This window comes from Panthera leo, chromosome B3 (assembly GCF_018350215.1).
Source record: "Panthera leo isolate Ple1 chromosome B3, P.leo_Ple1_pat1.1, whole genome shotgun sequence".
Lineage (NCBI taxonomy): Eukaryota > Metazoa > Chordata > Mammalia > Carnivora > Felidae > Panthera > Panthera leo.
The window spans coordinates 50,538,399-50,561,987 of record NC_056684.1 but is presented as its reverse complement, the minus strand read 5'-3'; the positions used below and the strand labels follow the sequence as shown (position 1 = coordinate 50,561,987).

The following is a 23,589-nucleotide window of genomic DNA, read 5'->3' as shown; positions in this document are numbered from 1 at the left end:
TTAGTTCATATTAGGTGTGCAATATAGTGATTTAACAATTGTGTGGATTAGTCAGTGTTCATCAGAATAACTGTACTCATAATCCCCTTCATCTAAGTACCACCACCATCGGTAACCATCAGTTAAACCTACAAATCTTAAACAATTTGTTTCACCAAAAAATAAAAACTTTTTTTTCTTTTTGGTTAAATAGTCTCCACTTGTAGCACAGAACCCAGCATGAGGCTTGAACTCATGACCCCAAGATCAAAACCTGAGCCAAGATCAAGAGTCAGATGCTTAACTCACTGAGACACCCAGGTACTCCTAAAAACATTTTCAATTAAGTATTCAGCTTACTGTGGGATTGTGAAAAATCAAAATTTGGTAAATAATTCCTATTATGGAATTAGCAGTGAATATAAATTGTACTTACATGAAGAACGCTTACAACAAAAACAAAAAATATGTACGTGGATACATTATAGAATTAAGTCTCTTTTCAGGCCAGCATTTTATAACTGATTCCACCACGATATTGGGCTGTGAGAGACAGGACAGAAATATTTCAGAGTACCTATCTCTAAAACAGAATATAGTAAAAAAAAAAAAAAAAAGGCCTCATTATCAAATTTAGCAGTCAAATTCATGAAATCAGGTTTCAGCAAAACAGCTAACTGACAGCTGTCATCAAAATCCACTTATCAAGGAATTTGACCACTGGGTCTGTTGTAAGATTTATCATTTATCTTGTTACACACGAAGTTCATTGCCTTTTTTCACAGAAGAGTATGGAGATGGACTGGGTGTCCCCTTACTAACAAAACCATTTCACAATTATTGCATCTTACTCCAGAAAATGTATAACTGATGGAGATTCTGACCAGAGATGGAGAATCCTGAAGGTATCAAACGTAGCTAACTAGAAAGTAAAGGAAGGGTGGGGAAAAGGAAAGGACCTGAAAACATTAAATTAGGCATAAAGGTACACACGGTCACTCCTCAATATACTTGAATAAAATATATTCAGCTGTAAAATAGGTTGTCAAGGATGTGGCTCATTTTGTTCCATATAGAGGTCCTAATATGATAACAGACTTACAATTGGCTTGGAGTCAAACTTCTACACCTGAAGGCTATATACATTTTTACAAAGTCCCTGACCACCACGACCTTAACCCCAGCTCTGTCACTGCCTCCAGCATATTCAGAGCAATACTGGGACTTATCAGCTGGGCCACACTCAACTCTCACATTGAATCCTGACCGCTGACCTCCAGAAAAACAGAATAAAGGGGTGGGGGTGGGCTGAAAGAAAAAAAAGGCTTGACACACACAAGGGTGTATGGTTGCTGAGATGTATACAGAATACAAATAATGAATTCATTTTAAATAAATTTTAAACTAACATTCTCTTTACAAGGTATTTACTTAAACATGTGCTAACACCATAGAATCTCCTATGACTAACTGAATTTGTAACCTCACTCTAAACTTAATACAATTTACAATTTAAGAGGTGATAGTCACAGAAAAGTGTTTGTGTATTATGATGTGAAGAATGTATTTAAGTTTATAATTACCCATCATATACAAAACATTAAAATTGTACTGCTTCTGAGTTTTGCAAAATGTCATTCACTCTGTTTTGATTTTTTTTAAAGCTGGTATGTGTATTCTTTAATTTTAAAATATTTCAAGAATAGTTTTTTTTTCCCCTCTCATGCTCTTGGTGGAAGGTTAAGTTAATTAGAGGATACAATATCCTTGATGAGATTTGATTCTATCATTTCTTCACTTAGGTAAATATCTTGCTGAGTTGATCTGGAATTTTCCCTGGATAGAGGAATTATATTGGGAAAGAAAAAAATGGGTTACAGTCTCCTGAAAAAGGTGCTGGATAATGGGTGAGGGCATATGAAAAGTCTTCTTTTTTAGGGGGGTGGGTACAGTGGAGCTGGGAGGCAAAAGCATTTAATTGCAATCAATTTTCCCTTTGGGACATGGCAGTCTTTCCCTGAGGCAAATAATGGGTGATCAGAGCTCCAGCAGTCGTGTCAGGGTTTAGTTCGAAAGCACCAATGCTCTGTGTACCCTCACTATAGTCCTGGCTCCCCAGGCCATCTGTAAAATTTCATTCCCTGTTCCTTTACCCAATAATCTTTTCCCATCTCTTCAATCTTCTATCCCATGGACTCACTCGGCCATGGGAACCTCCAGAAAGAATCCTACCTGAACACCAATATGACAGGCAGAATTCTAAGAATAATCCCCAGTGACCAGATCTTCATGTGATGCCCTCCCTGGTGACTATGATGGAATAGCACTACAATGATTATGTTGTGACACGGCAAATAAAATTAAGGCTTCTAATCAGCTGACCTTAAAATAGGGAGATTATTCAGGTGGGTCAGGCCTATTTAGGTGAGACTTTTAAAAGCAGAGAATTTTCTCTAGCTGGTGAATCGAGGGGGAAGTCAGAGAGATTTAAAGCATTAGAGGGATCCAAAGTGTCATTACTGGTTTGAAGATGGAGAAGGCCACATACAAAGGTCAGAGTGGCCTCTAGACAGTGACAGCTGGTGAACAACCAGCAAGGACCTCAGACCTACAGCCATAAAGATCTGCCAAGGATCTGAATGAGCTTGAAAGTGAGTGAGTTGTTCCCCAGGGCTTCCAGCTGAGATCCCAGGTGGCTGAACCTTGAATTTGGCCTGTGACCAAGCAGAGAACCTAGCTGATCTCACTTTGGCTTCCTACGTATGAACCAAGACTGTAAATGGACGTTGCTTTAAGTGAGTAAATTTGTGGAAATTTGTTACACGGCAACAGAAAGCTAATACAATTAGGATTTGCAGCAGTGCTTTTACTTTGGACCAGATTTAGACCTCAAATTTGTTTTTCTTTTTTCAATTATTTCATGTGAAATTTCCTGCTTCATAAACTAGTCACATAGAGTCATCAAGTCATAAAAACTAATAAATGTGAAGACTGGTTAGACATTTACTTCTTTTTAAATAACCCCTTCTCTCATCCTCATGCTCTATTAGGAGCCATGAAGGTATTTGTTAAATAGCTGGTAATAAACAATCATATAACACATGAAAAAAAATGCCTTTTAGGGGTGCTTAGGTGACCCAGTCTATTAAATGTCTGACTCTTGATTTTGGCTTAGATCATGATCTCATGGTTCCTGAGTTTGAGCCCTGCACTGGGCTCTGCACAGACAATTGGAGCCTGCTTGGGATTCTCTCTCTGCCTGTCTCCTGCTCGCTCTTTCTCTCTCAAAAAGAAATAAATAAACTTTAAAAAGCACTCAATTATTTTGGAAAAAATCATATGTAAGATACATATTTTTCCTCCTCTTTATCATCATTATCACCATAATTACTATTAGCTACCACTGAGGCTTTTTAAGTGCTAAAGCACTTTGCTTAGCACTTAATATACATCTTATTTAACTTCTATTTAATTTTATTTATTTTTATGTTTTTATTTTATTTTTCAGAGAGAGAGTGTAAGCAGGAGAGGGGCAGAGAGAGAGGGAGACACAGACTCTGTAGCAGGCTCCAGGCTCCACCACAGACCATGAGCACTAGCATGTTCAACATTGAGGGTTTTTTTTTTTTTTTTATGTTTTATTTTATTTACTTATTTATTTATTTTTGAGACAGAGACAGCATGAGCAGAGGAGGGGCAGAGAGAGAGGGGGACAGAGGATCCAAAGCAGACTCTGTGCTGGCAGCAGAGAGCCCAATGAAAGTCTCAGCCTCACAAACCAGCAGATCATGACCTGAGCTGAAGTTGGACATCAACCAACCAAGCTACCCAGGTGCCCTAACGCTGAGTCTAAAATAGTAGATAATGTTTGGGGTGCCTGGGGGTTCAGTCAATTGAGTGGCCAACACTTGATTTCAGCTCCTGTCATGATCCCAGGGATCCCAGGCCCTCTTTCTCTCTCTCTCTCTCAAATAATAATAATAATAATAATAATAATAATAATAATAAAGTAGGTAATGTTTGGCTGGCAATATGGAGAAGAGAATTGAAGAGTTTGACTGACAAGGTAATCAGTTAGGAAATTTTCAATAGTTTATGCAAAAGATAATAAAAACCCCAATCTAAATCTATGTCTAAATCTATGTCTCTAAACCATTTTATTTTTAAACGTTCTTGGCGCCTCTGAAATATATAATTCCATGCTTTACTGGAGGCTTACAAAATGCACCATATAATTTATCTTTCAATGATCAAAGTTCATCACCAGACACTGTTAATAGTATTGGGCCCAGGAAACAGTAATTCCCTCTGAGATTACTGATCAGGACTGTCATCAAATGAACTGTTTAGGTTTCTTACATAGCCAGGGGCTTTTGGTGGATTCCTAACTACATAGAACCATTTCCTTATCCTTTAGCCAGAATATGTTTATTTTTTTAATTTGAGTAGAGTTGACAGTGTCCAACATAGTGATTAGACAAATTTATAAGTCATGCTATGCTCACTGAATGTGTAGCTACCATCTAACACTACACATCACTATTAAAATATCACTGATTATATTTTTTATGCTGTGGCTTTTATTCCCATGACTTATTTATTCCATAACTGGAGGCCTGTATCTCCCACTCCCCTTCACCCATTTTGCTCATCTCCCTATCTCCCTCTCCTATGGCAAATGAATTTGTTCTGTATATTTATAGGTCTGATTCTGCTTTTTGTTTGTGTATTCAATTTCTTTTTTTAGAATTAACATATGAGTGAAATTATACAGTGTTTGTCTTTCTCAGTCTGACTCATTTCACTTAGCATAGTACTCTATAGGTCCATCCATGCTGTCACAGATAGCATGATCTCATCCTTTTTTATGGCTGTGTAATATTCCATTATATATAAATATATATTTATATATTAAAGAATATAGATAGGTCTTCTGGCATCAGCCATTATCTTACTCAGTGAATTAGAATTAGATTCTAAATTAGAAGATAACAATGGAACATTATTCAGCCTTAAAAATAGAGAGTGATCTGACACGTGTTACAACACAGATGAACCTTGAGGACACTATGCTAGGTGAAATAAACCAGTCACAAAAAAACCCCACAAATATTGTATGATTCTACTTATATCTTATATCATATAAGTATGATTCTACTTATATGAGTAATCAAATTTATATAGAGAGAAAGTAGAATGATGATGGTCAAGAGCTGAGGGGAGGAAGGAGTGGGAACTTATTTCTTAATGGATACAGAATTTCACTTGGGGAAGATGAAAATGTTCCAGACATGAATGGTGGTGATGGTTGCACAACAATGTGAATGCACTTAATGCCACTAAATGGTGCACTGAAAAACTGTTAAAATAGCAAATTTTATATTATATATATTTCACCACACACACAAAAAGCAACTCTGTTGATGAGACAGCTCAAGGAAAATACAAACAAAAAGATAAGTACACTGAGAAGAGACAGAGGGAATGATAGAGAGGGCTTGAGGAATCAGCACAACCTGAGAAACAGGCACTGTTGGTTATTAGGGGAAGGGGATGCCATGGAAGGCTGCGGGTGGAGAGAAAGAGACAAGAAGGACATTGGTGACAGTGACTGCAGAGAAGTCAAGTACCTGCCACCCAGAGGATGACAACTGAACCTGGCAGTGAGGGAACCTCAAGAAGAGGAATAGTGTAGACAAAAGCCAGATTAAAATACGTTCAATAAAGGGGAGACAAGAAAGCAAAGACACAGGGTGTAGATGGCAATTTGTAGGAAACTATCATTTACTTTGGGGAGAATGACAAAGATAATAGAAGCTCACAATTCCTTATCCAAAACATTTAGATCCACAAGGTTTTAGAATTCAGGATTTTTTTGATTTTGGAGAGATAAGATAATGCACATATGTTTATTGTTAAATAGCTGTAGGAGAGTCTTGTAGAGCAGACAGTAATCAAACAAGTCATTTATCTGCAGAAAAAAAAGAATATTTACACTCAGTGGAATAAATAACCTCATGTGAGTTAAGATTTGGTTTTGTTGCTTTACCACAAACTAATAAAAAACACTTTTTTCAGAGCTTTTGAGATTTTAAATTGTGGCAAAAAGAATGTGAAGCTGTACTGAAAATAATCAGTAGCCAGGAGGCCAGAAGTAATGAAACAGATAATCTCTGAGATGAGTTGCTAGGATATTCAGTTTACGATAACATAGGATATCACATCATGCATTTGACTTCTCCTTTTTTCTATACAGGTAAGCTAAGTCATCTAATTCCAAACCTCAGGTTGTACCGATTGTTTTTTCTCTGTCATCTAAATTAAATTGTGATATGCTAAAGATTCTTTTAAATCAAGTGCTTTAAAGAAAACACAACTTCTTTATGAAATCAGTGATGATGGATAGCTTTGCTAATAGACCAATTTTGGGGGAATGGTCATAGTTGTAAGAAATGGAGACAACAAAATTAATAAAAAATTATGGCCATAAAATAAGGAACATATTAACAATGGGGTGTTCAAACTAGACTTACAAATGATGCTTCTGGAAGTAAGAAAAATGTGATGATTAAAAAAAAGTTAAACCTCCAGTGCAAATCATGGCTTCAAAGTAAATTGTTTTGTCAAATCTTTGTGTGTGTGTGTGTGTGTGTGTGTGTGTGTGTGTCAAATCTTCTTATTCCAGTTACTTTCCTAGAATCCTAAGCCCTAAATGTTCTCAGTTCTGATCTATCATTTAGTTAAATGATTTGGATAAAGTCTTTATCCAAATGGATAAATAAAAGACTTTATCCAAATCATTTAACTAAATTTGCAAAAATGATTTGCTATCCACTTAAATGATGAACTAACTATAAGATGACATCCTGTGTCCCTCAATGGAGCTTCTGTTACTCTGATGCTTCCAAGTGGCTGCAAAAAGCTCTTTGTCTTCTCAGCACGTGGATGTAGAGGGGGAATGGAATCCACATGCACTTGAATGTGAAAAGGACTGGGGAAAATAGTGGACCAATCCATGCCCAGGACTTTTTGACAGGCTGAAATTAGCAACCAACGTTTTCTATAGCACACAAGATAAAATCTGGCATTCCCACAGTCAACTTCTCTGCTCACCACTCCTAGTCAAGGATTTGACCTTTGGATTTCGTTTTCACCTGATTCATCCCTAGAAACATAAAAGGCTCTTCCCATCAAATCCTAACAAGTTAGTGGCAGAGGTTGGATATTATTGATACATTCAGATGAATAAAGTGCATCCAATATCCTTTATCTTTTAGCAAGATCAGAGAACCTACTTTCCCAGAGAATAACAATCATTACAGTCCACTGAGTCTTGCTTTCCAATCATTTCTGTGGCAGCTGGCTACTGGGAAGTTGCTAGGGAATTGAAAGGCAGCATGAGGAGGGGCAGATGGCTCCTTTGGGTTTATTTTGCCAAATATGGCAGCTGTGAAACCCACTAACGTTCCAGGTGTCCATATAAAATGCTTGCAGAAGGGGCCAAACTAAGGAGGAGCCACAGAGCAACCATCCCGATGTGTTCTGCTGCTGTGGAATAAGCTCCTGAGAACATTAAAGTCAGATATGTAACAGAAGTATCCAACAAGCACTTGATCCAAAAGTGTATTTAGACTGCAGAAATCAGCTAAAAGTGGTAATAGCAAGTATTTTCTTTACCAAAGTAAAACCCAGGAAGATAGCAATTGACAAGGTAAACAATAAGGCAGTTAAGGGTACTACTTAATTGGTCAAAGTAACTTTAAGAGAAAAAAATATTTAGCTTTATCATTTGAATGAGACTGTATTGATTTTCATATAAGTTTCGGAGCATACAAAATGTTCCAAAGATATCCTGCAAATATCACAACAATATGCCTAATACATATTAACATGATAGGAGATTGAAAAAAAAAAGGTAGGTTGAATAATACCTTAATTAAAAGGGACACACATATACATACACATAAACACCTGTGTATGTGTTTTACCAGATAACAATTCATCATATAATGTAGATTTTTAAAAATAAGTCAGGAATATCTAAAAATAATATAGAACCATGTTCATAGGAAGTATAATTCTGTAATAAAATGTAGATAATTGTTCAAATGTTTATAACTAGTAAGAATTGACAAAGAAGCAAATTCAAATTTGGGGAAAAATTATTTGTGTTTATTTTAATAACCTTTCAATGCGATATCTAGATTTTAAAGAGCACAGTAGAAACTACCTCATGTAGATAACATTTTCTCTTGAATTTTTCTACATCTGTGGAATTTCCTCACTTTGAAAAGATTGTGAAATTATAAGATCAAATTAACATTTATATAATTTCACCAAACTAGAGATCTATGTTCACTAGCTAGAATTATAGAAGACTACTCTGTGTGTGTGTGTGTGTGTGTGTGTGTGTGTGTTTAGTGTAGGAGGTGTGAGCATGCATTCACGTGTGTTTGTGTGTGTGTTCATTTAAATGTGTCTAATAATGTAATGTAATAATTTATATCAATGTAAAAATATACAATGAGCCTTATATGCTACTCTTCAGTGATACAGTGTTCATTGTTGGATTTGATTTAATAAGGTTAAATTACTTATTGTATTTTTGCTCTGATATATGTATGTGTATCATACACATACAGAAAGCTCTTAACTTCTTTTTATGCCATGAACCCCTTTAGCAGTCTGGGGAAAGGTGGTGAACCAGCCTTTTTTTCACAATATTGGTTTAAAATGTCAAAAGTAAGGGGCCACTGGGTGGCTCAGTCAGTTAAGCGTCCGATTTCAGGTCAGGCCATGATGTCACAGTCCATGAGTTCGAGCCCCACGTTGGGCTCTGTGCTGACAACTCAGAGCCTGGAGCCTGCTTCAGATTCTGTGTCTCCCTCTCTCTCTGCCCCTCCCCTGCCCATGCTTTGTGTCTCTCTATCTCAAAAATAAATAAAAACATTAAAAAATTTAAAAAAAGAAAGTAAAATGTCAAAAATAAAATACATAGGGGCGCCTGGGTGGCGCAGTCGGTTAAGCGTCCGACTTCAGCCAGGTCACGATCTCGCGGTCCGTGAGTTCGAGCCCCGCGTCAGGCTCTGGGCTGATGGCTCGGAGCCTGGAGCCTGTTTCCGATTCTGTGTCTCCCTCTCTCTCTGCCCCTCCCCCGTTCATGCTCTGTCTCTCTCTGTCCCAAAAATAAATAAAAAACGTTGAAAAAAAAATTTAAAAAAAATAAATAAATAAAAAATAAAATACATAGTATTACAAAGGATATCAATTATGTTGAAATGCAATAATCAAAATATATTAAAAACCAAACTTATATGCTTCTTTATTAAAGCATGAAATGACAACAGCTAGTGGTATACCTAAAAGTTTATGGCAGTGGGAAACATAAATGGTACTTTGAGGTACTGGTGACAATTGTGGTGCAATATGAAAATATCTGTGACATGTATTGTTTACAATGTCACAGGTAATGCTAATATTGCTGTGAAGCATTTACTATATTCAAAGTAGAAAGAAACACTTCATTTCATTTAGCATTCTCTTTAAAAAGGAATTTGTGGATCGTGGAGTCAGTGTAAGGTTAGGTTGTGTATCTGAGACCTTAATCCTTCTTTAGGAAGGCATGGATTGCTATATACTTCCCTCTTAGGACCGCTTTTGCTGCGTCCCAGAGGTTTTGGGCTGTGGTGTTATCATTTTCATTGGCTTCCATGTACCTTTTTTTAATTAATTTTTTTAAGTTTATTTATTTATTTTGAGAGAGACAAAAATAGTGCAAATGGAGGAGGAGCAAAGAGAGGGAGACAGAGAATCCCAACCAGGCTCTGCACTGTCAGCTTGGAGTCTGATGTGGGACTTGAACTCACAAAACTGTGAGATCATGACCTGAGCGGAAACCAAGAGTCGGATACTTAATTGACTGAACCACCCAGGCACCCCAGCTTCCATGTACTTTTTAATTTCCTCTCTAGCTTCTCGGTTATCCCATTCATTCTTTAGTAGGACGTTCTTTAGTCTCCAAGTATTTGTTATCTTTCCAAATTTTTTCTTGTGGTTGATTTCGAGTTTCATAATGTTATGGTCTGAAAATATGCACAGTATGATCTCAATCCTTTTGTACTTGTTGAGGGCTGATTTGTGTCCCAGTATGTGATCTTTTCTAGAGAACGTTCCATGTGCACTGGAGAAGAATGTATATTCTGCTGTTTTAGGATGAAATGTTCTGAATATATCTGTTAAGTCCACCTGGTCCAGTGTGTCATTCAAAGCCATTGTTTCCTTGTTGACTGTCGGTTTAGATGATCTCTCCATTGTTGTAAGTGGGGTGTTGAAGTCCCCTACTATGATGGTATTATTATCAATGAGTTACTTTATGTTTGTGATTAATTGATATATATATTTGGGTGCTCACACATTTGGAGCTTAAATGTTAACAATTGTTAGGTCTTCTTGGTGGATAGACCCCTTAATAATGATATAATGCCCTTCTTCATCTCTTGTTACACTTTATTTTAAATCTAGATTGTCTGATATAAGTATGGTTACTCTGGCTTTCCTTTGTCGACCATTAGCATGATAGATGTTCTCCATCCCCTTACTTTTCAATCTGAAGGTGTCTTTAGGTCTAAAGTGGGTCTCTTGTAAACAGCATATAGATAGATCTTATTTTCTTATCCATTCTGTTACCCTATGTCTTTTGATTGGAGCATTTAGTCCATTGATATTTAGAGTGACTACTGAAAGATACTAATTTATTGCCATTATGTTTCTTGTTGAGTTGGAGTGTCTGGTGGTGTTCTCTGGTCCTTTCTAGTCTTTGTTGCTTTTGGTATTTATTCATTCATTCATTCATTCATTCATTCATTCATTGCTTTTCTCCCCTCAGAGAGCCCCCCTTAAAATTTCTCGCAGGGCTGGTTTAGTGGTCATGAACTCCTTTAATCTTTGTTTGTCTGGGAAACTTTTAATCTCTCCTTCTATTTTGAATGACAGCCTTGCTGGATAAAGAATTCTTGGCTGCATATTTTTTCTGATTCAGCACATTGAATATATCCTGCCATTCCTTTCTGGCCTGTGAAGTTTCTGTGGATAGGTTTGCTGCAAACCTGATCTGTCTTCCCTCATAGGTTAAGAACTTTTTTTCCTTTGCTACTTTCATGATTCTCTCCTTGCCTGAGTATTTTGTGAATTTGACTATGATATGCCTTGTTGATGGTCAGTTTTTGTTGAATCTAATGGGGGTCCTCTGTGCTTCCTGGATTTTTATGTCTGTATCATTTCCCAGGTTAGGAAAGTTTACCACTATGATTTGCTCACATAACTCTTCTACCCCTTTTCTCTCTTTTCATCTTCTGGGACCCCTATGATTCTGATGATATTCCTTTTTAATGAGTCACTTATTTCTCTAATTCTTTTTTTTTTAACTTTTTAAATTTATTTTTGAGACAGAGAGAGACAGAGCATGAGCAGGGGAGGGTCAGAGAGAGAGGGAGACATAGAATCTGAAGCAGGCTCCAGGCTCTAAGCTGTCAGCACGGGGCTTGAACTCACGAACTATGAGATCACGACCTGAGCCGAAGTCGGACTCTCAACTGACTGAGCCACCCAGGCACCCCCTATTTATCTAATTCTTAAATCATGCTCTTTTGCCTTATTCTCCCTCTTTTTTTCTGCTTCATTTTTCTCCATAAGTTTGTCCTCTGTATTGCTGATTTGCTGCTCTTCCTCATCCACCTTGCTGCTTTGGCAAGCATTTGAGATTGCAGCTCAGTTATAGCATTTTTTATTTCATCCTGACTAGCTTTTACTTCTTTTATCTCTGAAGAAAGAGATTCTAATCTATTTTCAACCCCAGCTAGTATTCTTATTACCATGACTCTAAATTCTGGCTCAGACATCTGTTGATTAAGTCCCTGGCTGCTGTTTCTTCCTGCTCTTTCTTTTGGGGTGAATTCCTTTGTTTCATCATTTTGAAGGGAGAAAAGGAATTAATGAGGTAAAAAAAATAAAAATTAAAATTAAAAAAACCTGAAAATTAAAAAATTAAAAACAACACACACACACACACACACACACACACACACACACAAATCAAATAAATGATGCTAGATCCTAGGTGTGTTTTGGTCTGGGTGTTGAAAGGAGCTTGACAGGTTAGAGAAAAAGTGGGGGGAGAAAAAAGGAAAAGAAAAAGAAAGAAAGGAAAACGTTTGAAAATTTGAAATAATGAATAGAATGAAGTAGAATAAAATGAAATGATGGAAGTAAAATAGAATTTGAAAAATTTATAAAAAAGTAAAAAAATATAGTAGAAAACATTAAAGAAAAATATTTTTAATAAAAATTGAAAATAAAAATATTTTTTTCTCTTTCTGTATTCAAGAAAACGAAAAACAAAAAAGAAAAAAGAAAAAAAAGAAAATTGAATAGATGGGTCAGCGAACACACTGAAATACGATTGAAATTACATCGTTTTCCCCTAGAAGTCAACCTTTGAAGTACTTTATAGTCCATAAACTAAGCAGGCAAAGAGACTTGTGTTCCTGAAGAATGAGCTTGGCCCAGCTAGGCGGGGCTTAGTGTAACGTCTCTGTTTTCCACTAGATGGCGCTGCTCAGCTGACCGGAGTGGGTTGTTGTGGCGCTTGTAGGTGTGTGCGCATGCACGAGAGGGGTGAAAAATGGCGTACCCAGCTACCGGCCTCTAGTGTCAGACTCTGTTTTCCCTGCTCAGCATTGGCACACCTGTCCTTTGTCTTTGGCTTCTGTCCTTCCTGCTTTTACACTGTCCGTGACCAAGCCGTCAGGTTGCCAGGCAGCACCTCCTTCCTGAGTTTTATCTCAGATGCGGCTGTTTTTCCTGACCCCTCACTTCTGAGGGACTGTGGTTTTGACCCGCTCAGACCTTCTGGAGGAGGGTCTCACCGAGCAATGGCTGGGTGCCCCCCGGCCCCCAGAAGCACTCATGGGACTGCGCTACTGCCGATGCCGAGACTGTGGTTGGGTGCAAGCCCACTCCAGAAAAAGTTCACACTATCGTGTAGCAGCAGCATTTCAGGGATTATGGCAAATCACAACACACATCTGGCTCCAGGCTTCACTCTTAACAACCTTGTTCTAGCACCAGCAGGTGTGGTTGTTCTCCAGGATCCACTGGGACTTTTGCCTGTGGAGAGTCCTACCAGCAGGGGAACGGCCTCTCACCATGTGGCCCAAAGACCTCCTGGACTTCACTCTGCTCCTGGGGATTCGCCTTTCCCACCAGCACAGCCAGGTATCGAACTGCGGCGTTTCAGAGTCTGCACTCACCCTCTTTATACAGTCTTAATGGAATTTAAACCCTCTCCTTTCTCCTTTCTCCCTTTTTAGTTCAGTCCCTGCAGCTGTTTCCACTTTTCCACTTTCTCTCCAGCTGCTTTTGGTGGGGGGGAGGGTACTTTTCCCGTATCCCCCCCACCCCCCATTCCTGTCCTCTCTCTGCAAGCAAAAATCGCTCTCTGCCCTCTGCGGCTTCTCTCTCCCCCCCGTTCACTTCTCCGTGTCGCGTACCTCCTTATTTCTGTGGTTCAGGTTGTGCAGATTGTTGTGTTAATCCTCAAATCAGTTTTCTAGGTGTGCAGGATGGTTTATTTCATGGACACAAGATGCAAAAAAAAAACTTCCATGCTGTTCTGCTATCTTGGCTCCTCCCCTCTTTCTTTTCCTGATTATAAGTATTCTAGTAAGTGTGAAGTGGTATCTCATCACGATTTTGATTTCCATTTCCCTGATGGCTAATGATGTTGAAATCTTTTCACGAGCTTGTCCGTCGTTTGCAAAGCTTCCTTCTTTTTCCTTTGTAAAGTTGAGTTGCTTGTCTTTGTGTTGTGTTGTAAGAGTTCTTTATATACACGCTTGATATTAAACCCTTATCAAATATATAATTTGCAGGGGTGCATGGGTGGCTCAGTCGGTTAAGCGTACAACTTTGGCTCACATCATGATCTCACGGTCTGTGGGTTTTGAGCTCTGCATCGGGCTCTGTGCTGACAGCTCAGAGCCTGGAACCCGCCTCAGATTCTGTGTATATATTATTATAATATATATAATAATTGAAAATAATTTCCTCCATTTTATAGGCTGTCTTTTCACATTCTGGATAATGTCATTTGATGCACAAAAGGTTTTAATTTTATGAAGTCTCATTTATTATTTTTTATTTCTTGCTGTAGTTTCATTTTTATTAGAGCAACCATGTGGTGTATGTGTATGTAGATATATATGTATGTATGTGTGCATACACATATATACACACATACATATATGTGCTTATATGCATGCATGTGTTTGTATATACACGTGTTTATATGTATGCACATATATGTGTATATGTATGCACGTGTATGTATGTATATACGTGTATATATTTATAATACATGAACACACACATAGTTAATAAAAATAATAAATTATTAAATAAGTGACATTAATAAAAATAAATCCAGTAATCTCACATATAATAATGTCCTACGTCTTTTCTGCAACATTGTGTTAAGTGTCGTCACATCAAGTAAGGCTCTGATCAATTTAATTTAATGATTTGCTAAAGAGTGAACAGATTAACAGAGGCAGAATCTACTGTATCTAAATATTAGGCAATAACATTCATTTAATACATTAGGAGTGAATAATGAGTCATAAATGCAAACTGCTATGGTAATATATGAAGGATTTATAGTAAGTCCAGTTAATATTTATTTAGTGCTAAATGCTATGAAGAGATGGTGAATCTTTGAGGAATTCAAAGTAGACTGGAGTAATACTGATTGGAAAGGGTAGAGAACACGAATTCTAACCAGCAGTCTAAATCCCAGGGCTCATGATCATAACCTCTCTGGATGCTAATTCCCACTTGAGACATTAAACTTTGCCAATTGAGCAAATATTTTAGTAGTTAACCTGCAAAGTTCATATACTAAAGTGTGTACATACACATGAACATATACACATATGCACACACACACAATATTACATGAATCAAAATCTCAAATTATAGTGTAGCTGTGATAACGAGGGCCAGAGAGGAGGAAATAAAGATTCAAAAAATAGGCAGCAAACTAAAAATACGTGTTGAGCAATAACATCAGTAATTATTATAATAAAGAAGAAAAGGGCATGGAAAAGGTGATGTAGGAAAAATCCCATCCTGCACTTTAATGTATCCTATTTTTCTTTTCTAAAAACAATCATCCCAAGAGGGTTCCATCTGTAATCTACCACAACAAAATAGCGTGGCTTTGAGAAAATAACATACTGGGGAGACAATTACCTGCCGGATGCTGCATACCCAAAATCTACCCTTAACACACACACATAATGAATGTCATCATCTGGTTGTGCTGACAAGGCACCTGTATCTGCAGAGGGGTGACCTTGATGAGAAAACCAAGCAAAACCGCCCATCAGAATGGTATGGTTGGTAACTAGTGGAATTAAAAAATATATATTTTATATGCTATACAACTATAAATAAAGGAAACAAGGTAATACTTGTGGGCTGGAAAATTACTTCTCCATGCAGTGACCTTGTATGATATTTTGGTGTGGCAAAGTAAGAATTTAACCACTTGATTCTACTCTTTAGGGAATAATATGATTACACATTTCTGGGAATTTGTGTCGTCCATACAAGTATATATCCCTCACCCTAAACAATTAAAGCAAACTCAGATCTATAGTAGAAGATTAAATGCTAAATATTTTCTAAAATTATGGCCTATTAGCTATTACTTGACAAACCTTATCTTACCTTTCTTAATAGTTTTATTTTTAATATTTTTAAGACTATGTATTTTGAAGCCACAAAATAATAAATGCTTCGTGTATATGGTATCATAATAGACTAAATAATTTTCTAACTGGTACTAATTTCACTAAGAAAAAGAAATTAAGAAAGAAAATTTAACACCTGTGGTAAAAATAACTCTGAAATGTACTCTCTTCTTCCTGACTTCCTTAATTTCGTATGCATAGGCTTTGTTCCAATGGTCTGTTTATAAGATAGTTGTTTTAAGATTCAGAATGTGTTTTCCCACAGAAACCATGTCATAACCAGAGGCTGGGTCCTCAGGCCAGGCTCTTGGAGTAAAGCTTCCTGCTCAAGGTCACACAGCTCACATTACCTGAGCAGAAACAGGAATAAATGGACAAAAATAGACTCACATGGACCCTGAGTTCTACCCAGTCACTGGCAACAACTTCAGTCTCCCTTGAACTCTGGGCTGTAAGCCACTTCTCAGACTTCCTTAGGACTGCAGTCTACCATAGGTGGAATAACTTTCAATATTCTTCTTGAAGCAAGGAGCACTCACCTCACCAGCAGGAGTCATGGGAATGGACTGGCAGCTGCCCATAACCCGTGCAAGCGTATCTATGAACTTCGCAAACAGGGGAAAACATTTCAGCATGTTTTGGGGTGACTATCCTCCCATGGGCACAGGAAAGACTGCCCTAAGCAGTGATACACATGTTTGCTTCTCCTCCCCTCCCATCAGCTGTCGCTTCTGCTGTCAGAGTGCCTGCCACTAACACTCTCTGGACTTGCAATTTGCTGTTTCTAATCCGTCATCTGAGAAATCAGATGACCAGAGCTGTTAGAACAGTGTGTAAATTGAGAGCCAGGCTCTGTGAGAGATAGCCAGAGACCCTCTCCTTGAGGAGAGCATCAGCAGGTTTCCTGGCAGCCATTTCTTTTCTTCTTGGACCTTTCCTTATCTAATTCCCTGTTTGACAGTCTCAAAAAGCTGACCCACATCTGCAAGAGGTGTTGCTGTGTACAGTACAGTGGGAAACAAACCAAAAGAGACACACATCCTAGTGCAGGTGCCCTATACCTAGTCAGGGGATCTTCAGACTCAAAAAAATCTCTCTGCATTCCATCTCCTCACTAGCAAAATGGGTATAAACATACAGAGTTAACATGGCATAATGGATTAAAAATTATAAGCTGCTTTAGAATGAGATATTATGAAAATCATGATCTTTAAAAAGAACTATCATCGTTCTTAGAAGTCTATAAAGCACACTGCAGGGCAAATCCAGCCTGCTACCTGCTTTTGTAAATAAAGTTTTATTGGAACACAGCTTCACTGACTCTTTTATATATTTTCTATGGCTTCTCTTGTGCCACAGGGCAGAGTTTGGTAGTTACAAAAGAGATCATATGGCCCACAAAACTGAAAAACTTTACTATCCAGTTCTTTGCAGAAGTTTTCCTGACATATCAAGAATTTTTTTTTCATGCAAGTAAATTTGGTTTCATTTTCACACACACACACACACGCGCACACAGACACACACATACACACACACACACACACACACACTGCTTAATATGGCATATTTTGCAACACAGACCATAAGCTTAACAGAAGACCTTCAAGAATAATAACAAGTGTTATATTAGTAACCCATGAGAAATTCATGACACAAGTTTTCTATTATGTAAATCTAGTACAGTGAACAGTAAAGTCCTCAGAATTATTTTAAATTCAATTCTTAAAAGAATAATGAGCTCAGAGCTGAGATTTATTTCTGGTGTGTATTTTAGGGGAACAAAATCAGTATTACATTATCCCTATTGTGTCTCACAGCAACGAGGGTGACAAAGCCGCCCAGAGTTGTCAGTGCCAAACACATTGCGGGAGCTCAAATATTAATCAAAATGACATCTCCAATTTTTTCCCTTCCTAATCAGGCCTAAACATCATGGGACATCCGGCAAATCAATAAGAGAAACTAGATGCCCTCATCACTCCCAACCTGGCAGCGCTGCATTTTTAGCCAGAAGATGAGGGCCTTCACTGTTACATAAATACTTCCCTGCTTTGGTTGTTTGCCTCCCCTGGGGATGAACATGCCCACCTATGGCTCCAAACTTTACCCTGGCATGCATCTGACTATGCCACCTGTCACAGTAAGAAACACTTCTTAGGATTTCGAGATAAAATAGGAATGTGGACATATGGCTCTAGAGTATGCTTGTGCATCCTACCCCAGAGAATAAATAAATGAATACATAAATCTCATGAATAAAGTGAAAATAGGCTGTTTTAAAGGGTTGTGAAAAACTGACAAACTCTCATATTCTGTCCTCCACACCTGGGGAAGGTGGCACAGGGACTGACTTATGCCCCACCCTTGACCTTCTACCAAAGCAGGCTTCTGGCACAGTTGAGAATGAATTACTTTTAGCTTCAGTCCCCTTCACCTGCCTTTTCTTTCTAGGCCCCTTTCCCGCAAATCTGTATCCCACTGACACCTCCTATTTTCTCTCTATGAGCTCTGGAGTGCTCTAATGCTGGAAGATCTGGAAAATGCTTTGTTGTCAGTTTATCCCTCCTTCATGCATTTAGAGGAGGCAGAGTACTGGGGAAATGGAGCAGGGAGTAAGTCTAGTCTCACATGGAACTAAGTGTGAACCTTCTAGGAAAGCTAAAAGGAAAAAAAAAAACCCAGGAAAATTGCCTGGAGTAGAAAATACACAGACTTATACCTGAGGAGATCAGACAGGCCCCATAAACTCCAGAAATCGTAGGGGAGAGTTGGAGAAGAAAGCTACCTACAGTTGGGCAGCCATGATGTAAAAGCCACTACATGGGTCAATGTTAAGGTAAACTCATTTTTACTCAATCTAAGGTCCAAGAAAATTTGTTAGTTCATTCATTCATTTACGTATCCATGTGCCAGGTAAATCAGTGAGCAAGCACATTCTATAGCCTCATAGGCCTCTTTCGAATTGTTTTGGCCTTAGCTGGTATTTTTCCACTAATTTTATGAAACTATAAACAGAAGAGCTTTCCGATCCTGGATTTTCTCACTTCTACAGAGAAATGATGCAACAGACATCTAGCACAGTGAATGTGATGGAAGTATTTTAGTCAGATGAAATCCAGCTAAGGAAAGAAAAAGTAGTTCATTACATTTTAAACAAAATTGGAATTGCACAGGTTAAAGGCAACCCAAAATAAAGCCAATACCAAACACAGACTAAAAGGAACAACATAAACTTATCCTTAAGGATGAGCATGGTGAGGAAATTTAGGGTGTCAGCCATGTGCACAGTGTTGGGGATTCAAATGAGATTGCTAATGGGAGGATATTTTGAAAAACTGAAGAGGCACATCACAAATATGAATGCATTTATGTAATTATTAGTAATATTTTCATCAATTATAAGTTCTGTCTTAGGTTGAGTTAAGCTTGTTTATGAAGTATTAATGTAGATAACCATGAGATAAATAGCCTCACAGTCTCATTTGAAACAAACATTTCATAGTTTTATTTGGCTCTAAACGTGTACAGATTATTTGATATGGAAATTCTATTTTATTTATTTTTTATTTATTTTGAGAGACAGAGAGAGTGAGTGGGTGAGAGGCAGAGAGAGACAGAGGGAGAGAGAGAATCCCAAGTAGGCTCCATACTGTCAGCTCAGAGCCTGATGCGGGGCTCAAAACTCATGAACTGCGAGATCATGACCTGAGCCAAAACCAGGAGTCAGATGTTTAACTGGCTGAGCCCTCCAGGGGCTCCTGATATGGAAATTCTAAAACAAACCTTTTTTTTTTAAAGGAAAAAATATACATGACCAGCTATAGAAGATTCCCAAGCTAGAGTATGGTGGTCCATAGTGGCCACAATGCCAATTACTGTCCATTGACAACCTACTCCACCCTTTCCCTACTCCTCTGCATCTGCTCTGTGCCCCTGCCTAATGCCTAGAACTGAATGTCCCTCCTCTCCAACTTGCAGTTGGATCAAACTAATGAATGTGATTGCAGAGGGAGAGAGAAAATAATTTCTTCCAACTCTTTCTTTGTCTCAGTCCTGCATCTCTGGGAGGAGCTGTTTGTCTTCCATGACTTCAGGGAATGAATGACCACTCTTCCATGGCCTCGACTGTCACAGGGTTCCACTAACACTATTTTCTCCTCTTGTTGCTTCAGCCCTAGGGAAGTGATAAGAGCTTCCTGATACTACCAGTGTCTGGGTGATGGGAGCCTCACTGTCCATTCCTTATCTGTTCCCTAAGTCCCATCCATACCCTTATAAATAGTCCTTTCATTAAAGTCTCTCCATTTGACCTACCCAGGTTAAATTCAATTTTCTGCCAGGACCATGACTGAAACACAATATAGGCATCTATTTATTGACATAGAAAGATGTGTGACAGAAAGCAGATCAAAATATTAATAGCAGTTATCTTTAGGCAGTGGGATAGGATTATTTGCTTTTCTTTATTTTTTTTTCTGTAGTTTTCAAATGTTCTGCAATATTTAGTTATGGATTGGGGAGTATAAAAATAAATAATAAAATTAAAATGTGATGTGGGAACAAATACAGATTTAAGATATACTAGTGGTTTGGCTTCCCCCCTTTACTGACCACCCCATCAAAAATTACATAAATAAAAAATTGCACAGGCTGAGAGGTATCCCGATGGGGCAATGGAAGTGTAAACACTTGTCAGTACCCAGAAATCTCTTTATTCTCACTAGATTCTATTTTCTAGGAAAAATAGGTTTGGTTACCCAGTATTCACAATTTCACAACTGAAAACAATGCAATTGCACACATTTATAAGTGCATGTGTTTTACAGACTTAGATTCCACAAGCAGAAATCAAGATTTTACCGCATTCTTTGATCATATTAATAATAGTTAACTATTACTAAGGCCTTAGCACCTATAAGGCACTGTTTACAAGCATGGTCAGTATTAGTTAATTTAATCCTGACAGGAGGGTGGTATCATTACTCCCATTTCATAGATGAAGAAATTGACATGCAGTGAAGCCAAGTTATTGCCCAAGGCCAACCTTTGTTAGCAGGTCCTGGAAGCAAGCCCAGGCTTTAGAGCTCATTTTATCCATTATACTCCATTGTCACTCAGGTTGATAGATTACCTAAGAATTCTAAAACTCTCCTAATTTTGTGCATATTGTGTAAAGAAAGACAGGGCCCTCATACTGGTTCACCACTTATTAGCAATGTAATCTTGCACATGTACAAATCAGTTACAAATTCATCATCAATAAAATGGGGAATAAAACCTCCTCCACCTACACTAGAAGTTGTGATAATCTAATGGGAAATGAATATGGAAGGCCATCAAAGCTGTAAAGCAAGGTACAAACGTAAGACAGAATTATATTGCACCCTCCATACACCAGTACATTAGTCATCATCATTAACACATGAAAGTCAAATGTAAAGAAAATAGCAATTATTTTGGTGAAGTATGACTCTAAACTATAATATTATAAACTATCCAGTCTGTTAATAACCCCCAACATAAAACCACCACTGATTAATCAATAAATATCATGCTATGGTTTCAGTGAAATGTACTCTCAAGCACACTCCCCTGACTCCCGTTCATTAATTACCTTGCCTTATTTGATAAGTTCCCAGCATCTGCCTGAAATGTGTTACTCTCAATCTTAAGTTACACTGTAAAACTTTTTTTTTTTAACTTTGAAGTTCAAACTGTACATTCTCCACACGACGACGTCAAAAGTTCAATTGAGCCACTCAGTTTTCAGTTTCCCTGACTCAACTTTTTGCAGTTTTGTAATTAATTATATTCCATTATTACTGATCATCAATTAGCTCAAAATGTTGCTGAGATCATGAGTATGCTGAAGAAGGCAGAATTTAATGATAATTTGAGACTAGTAGGACACTAAATTTCTCTCTTGTTAATAATTAAAGTAGATAACTTATGTTTTTATTTATAGCTTCCAGAAATATCCGGCTCATTCCTGTGCAATGCTCTGTCAGCTAATCATCAGTTGGTCAAGATCTGACTTGGGCCACTGTGTTTTATTTTCCATACATGCCTTCAATCAAAGCCATTAAACGCAGCCCAACCAAAGGTTAAAGCAGGTGAGGTGGTCACCATGTAGTCTCTGGAACTCTCCACCCAGCCAAATGCTTTGATGCATAAATATGTAAAGAATCAAAGGGGTAACGTTCCAATTTACCTGTTTCAATTTCCCAGATGTAAGCAGAGTCATCAGCACATCCAACAATTAAAAAATTCTCAACTGGGTGCCATTTTATCATCCTCACAGGGAAAAGATGCTTCCGGGCATGCAGGAGGCACCTCTTCCCCTCAAGGTGAAGGAGAGCCACAGAATGGTCACTGCACACACAGCAAATTACCTGATCACTTCTTAGCTATGGGAAAACAAAACAGAACAAAATAAAACAGAGTTATTTGTAAGTGAATAATCAAATGCTTTTCTTCAAATTAAATGAGATTTTCCCCCCTAGTGACATAAAAATATTTTGTTTAAACACCATTTACAAAATGACATTTTTGTTTTCTATAGGACCTCTTCACATAACACTATAAAGAGGGGTTTTAAACACCAAGTCGATTTTAAATTCAGCAACTTATTAGGAAAGTCAAGAGACACAGTGAAAAAGGAGAATTCCAAGCCAAATCTACTTATAAGATAAATGAAGGACTTGACCATCACTCAGCAAATTCAGGCAGCGAGGCAGACATCGGAAATAATGCAGAATAAAATAAACCCCAGAACTAATTTGTTGCCACAAAAAGAAGCTATTTGTAGACACAAGCTTAGGCCCAAGGGTATCATGAGCTGATATTTTCCACTTAGAGCCTCAGAATGTGATTTCGTGTTCCCAGAACTATTCAGATTCTAATCCAAACAGGAAACTCAGTGTAGACACAATCTAAAAGAGGTAAGCATTAGATAGTTCCAACTGAATGCACAGCTTCAAAGACACAAGGATCAAAAATAGGCTCACAGGACAAAGATTCTTAAGATACTTTTTAAAAAGTCAGCATGTGGTTACCTTGAACACAGTTTAGGACAAAGACCATCCATGCTGGTTGCTGTGAGGCTAATCTGGGAGGAGTTTACAGGGCAGGTCTGTGCCTCACCAAGAGGGCCATGTGTTAGTCAGCCTGTGATGGGGGGTGGGTGGGATGGGGTGAGGGGGAGAGGGGGAGTAGGTAGTGGTTCTTCTGCCTCTTTGTTTCCTTTCTAACCATTTTTTGCAATGTGGATGCTCCTACCTTCACCAGGGTACCTAGCCAGAGTTTCAGCTGCTGTGTTTAAAGCTTTGGTTGAGATCCCCTGAGAACCTCCCCATGCCCATTACTGATCTCTTTCTGTGGGGTGTTGGGGAGCAAGTTATTTTTCCTAATTCTTTCTCAGGAGACTACAAAAATCCCGAGGGGAAAAAAAAATCACAAAATGGCAGGTGTGATATATGGGGAACCCAGACTTGTAGAATAAGGCAGATGGCATTGCCTCCCTACTACTATTACCTGTTAGAGAACCAGCACAGCCCACAGCTTCTAGAATAGAGAGCCCAATGTACTTCAGGAAAATTATACTTACATATAACATGTGAACATACACACAACATGTGAACACAGATCCTATAGCCAGAGGTAGACATACACTAGAGACCCACACTAGGACAATCAGATTCTCTTTTCTACACATTTAAAATTGCTAAAAGAAGTTACAGGAACAAGCACGAGAAAGGAGTCATCACAAGGGGCACCTGGGTGGCTCAGTGGATAAGTG

General features: G+C 38.1%; 1 protein-coding gene across 1 annotated transcript in view; it reads right to left on the bottom strand.

Annotated features, from left to right (window-relative positions):
- Nucleotides 1-23,589, bottom strand: part of WDR72 (WD repeat domain 72) — a 210,523-nt gene that overhangs the window by 147,377 nt on the left and 39,557 nt on the right. The window contains exon 12 of the mRNA XM_042941975.1: nucleotides 22,003-22,198. Within this exon, the coding sequence (XP_042797909.1) occupies nucleotides 22,003-22,198 (196 nt within the window). The remainder of the gene's footprint in view (nucleotides 1-22,002; nucleotides 22,199-23,589) is intronic.